At 48.3% G+C, this 2,764-nt stretch overlaps 1 protein-coding gene across 1 annotated transcript; it reads right to left on the reverse strand.

The window, feature by feature from the left end:
* Positions 1-1,541: 1,541 nt before the first annotated feature.
* On the reverse strand, positions 1,542-2,750 carry LOC135565941 (farnesyl pyrophosphate synthase-like). The gene is made up of 4 exons (XM_065013912.1): positions 2,673-2,750; positions 2,496-2,573; positions 2,190-2,324; positions 1,542-2,008 (listed from the first exon to the last, which is right to left on the reverse strand). The coding sequence occupies exons 1-4, from the start codon at positions 2,679-2,681 to the stop codon at positions 1,814-1,816; spliced, it is 417 nt and encodes a 138-aa protein (XP_064869984.1). The 5' UTR covers positions 2,682-2,750; the 3' UTR covers positions 1,542-1,813.
* Positions 2,751-2,764: the final 14 nt, after the last annotated feature.

Consider the following 2,764-nt stretch of genomic DNA (forward strand, 5'->3'; position numbering starts at 1 on the left):
ACCCCGTCCGACTAACGAACGGCCTCTAAGGGTTAAAGCGAGAGCTCTCTCCTCTCGCGACCACCTTATCTTTCGTCATCCGCCGGGACCACACCCCTCTTCTGCCTCACCAATCAATATCCCTCTCTGTTCATCGGTCAGCTCCTTCCATCCCTCTCAACCTTCGCTTCCTCCCTCCAAGAAAAAGACAATCGCTACGGAATCTTCTACCGTATTCTCTTTGATCTCTAGTATTGGAATCATTCTTCCTATCCGCCATCACACTCCCTCCATCTTTATTATTCTCTTTCATTCTCAGTGGAAATGGAAGGTAACATGGTAAAAGCACATGCTGTATAGTAATCTAGTCACACTGATCAAGGAAGACTGTTTAATAAGGAAATAGGAACTGTGAAAAATAGACTCATTGTCGTTATGAATCATGATGGAAAGCCATACACAATGTTACTGCTCGCTGTACTATATTGTTTTCCACAAAAGGTCTGAATACTAAACCCATGTTGGTCACATTTCTTTATTAAAAGCAATAAGATGCCATATTGTCAGCAGCAGGTAGATGTACAGTAGTAATTAGAAAGAGATGATTATACACAGAGGGAGATAGAGAAAACAAAATACAAAGAACATGGTGTGAGAGACAGCAGGATTGTTCCTTTCAGGCAGCTTCCTGCTCTAGTCCATTCACTCTGCCGGTAGAGACCAGAGCCCTCTGCCGGTAGAGACCAGAGCCCCTATGCCGGTAGAGACCAGAGCCCTCATGCCGGTAGAGACCAGAGCCCTCATGCCGGTAGAGACCAGAGCCCTCATGCCGGTAGAGACCAGAGCCCTCATGCCGGTAGAGACCAGAGCCCCTATGCCGGTAGAGACCAGAGCCCCTATGCCGGTAGAGACCAGAGCCCCTATGCCGGTAGAGACCAGAGCCCCTATGCCGGTAGAGACCAGAGCCCCTATGCCGGTAGAGACCAGAGCCCCTATGCCGGTAGAGACCAGAGCCCCTATGCCGGTAGAGACCAGAGCCCTCATGCCGGTAGAGACCAGAGCCCTCTGCCGGTAGAGACCAGAGCCCTCATGCCGGTAGAGACCAGAGCCCCTATGCCGGTAGAGACCAGAGCCCTCATGCCGGTAGAGACCAGAGCCCTCATGCCGGTAGAGACCAGAGCCCTCTGCCGGTAGAGACCAGAGCCCTCTGCCGTCATCCTGATTGATGTGATCATCAACCAATAATGATGTCACTCCCTGCCATCATCAAATCCACAGGATTCTAGAGCAGACAGTTTAACAGTGACATGATGTTATACTTGCGTCATCATCAATAAATAAAGAGATTTATCAGACATACTTTTTGATGACATGGTATTCCCAGTTTCAGTAATCAGTTATTCTGTACATAATTGAAAATCATATTATGGAGAAGAAGAAGAATGGGCACACAGGGGTCCGTGAAGACCAGGTTTAAGACTGACTGGCCTCAACCAGGTTCACTCAGTCCAAACTAAAGCATTGTTCTATTTAGGTCCCTAGACCTCAACCTAACTCCAGGGCTCCCCAACTCCGGTTCCTGGAGAGCTTCCCTCCTGTAGGTTTCCACTCTTATTACAATCAGGTGTGTTAGATTAGGGTTGGAGCGAAAACCTACAGGATGGTAGCTCTCCAGGACCAGGGTTGGAGAGCCCTGCCCTAGCCCTTAACCCCATGGTGTTCACTGAAGGGGTAGGGGCAAGGGACCGAAATGGAAGCAGCCACACCAACTAGCCCTCCTCAGTCCAGCTACAGTAACACACACTAAATAAAAACAGTCTTCTCATCATAGTCTTCACTTGTTTCTCTTGTAGATTTTCTTGGCGAAGTTGAGGAAAACTGCGTGTGGAAGGTTTTGGGCGTGACGCGCGATGAGTTTCTGTAAGCGCTGATAGCTGTCGTCTTCGTATTGGTGGTACAGGGTGGGCATCTGTAGGGTGTTGTACAGTGCTTTCACCTTCTCCACACTGTCATGCCGACCATAACATGACTGGAAGAGGACAATAAAAGTGAATTATTTCTCAGAGATATTCTAGTCAGAGCAGTTTACTGTATTGAGCTATGTAAAGAAGTGAATAAATGCATTCATTCCCTCAATCATCCATCCATCATGGCTTAGGTGTGTTTACAGTTCAATGGTCAACTGTGACTGTTCATGGTTGACCTCTCACCTCCAGCTCTGCCCTTTGTTCCGGGGTCATGACCCCTAGAGCGGTCACCACCAGCCAGCCGCATTTGTTGTCCTGGATGTCTGTTCCAATCTTCCCTGTCACCGCCGGGTCGCCATAGCAATCCAGGTAGTCATCCTGGCAACAGAGAAACATTGGCAAGCAAATGCTGGTATGACACACACACACACACACACACACACACACATCGACACACACACACACACACACGTCTCACCTGCAAAACAAATGCTGTTATGACATTGTCCGTGTGTGTGTGTCAGTCTTCTAGAATGACTGTGGTCTCACCTGTATCTGGAAGAACTCTCCCATCTCCAGTAAGATATGTTTGGCGTGGTTGTGTTCCTCTTCACTGTCGATGCCCGCCTGGGAATTATTCAGAAAGAGATACAAATGGTGTATAAGTTCCAGTTTCTGCACCTTGTATAATGAGACTGACCAGACATTACAACACTAAACACTCACCATGTACATGGCTGCTGCCACAGGGAGGTAGAAGGAGTAGAAGGCAGTCTTGTACTTTACTATGGCCTTATATCTGACACACAGCGGAGGGA

Source organism: Oncorhynchus nerka, unplaced genomic scaffold (genome assembly GCF_034236695.1).
Source record: "Oncorhynchus nerka isolate Pitt River unplaced genomic scaffold, Oner_Uvic_2.0 unplaced_scaffold_9758, whole genome shotgun sequence".
Taxonomy (NCBI): Eukaryota; Metazoa; Chordata; class Actinopteri; order Salmoniformes; family Salmonidae; genus Oncorhynchus; species Oncorhynchus nerka.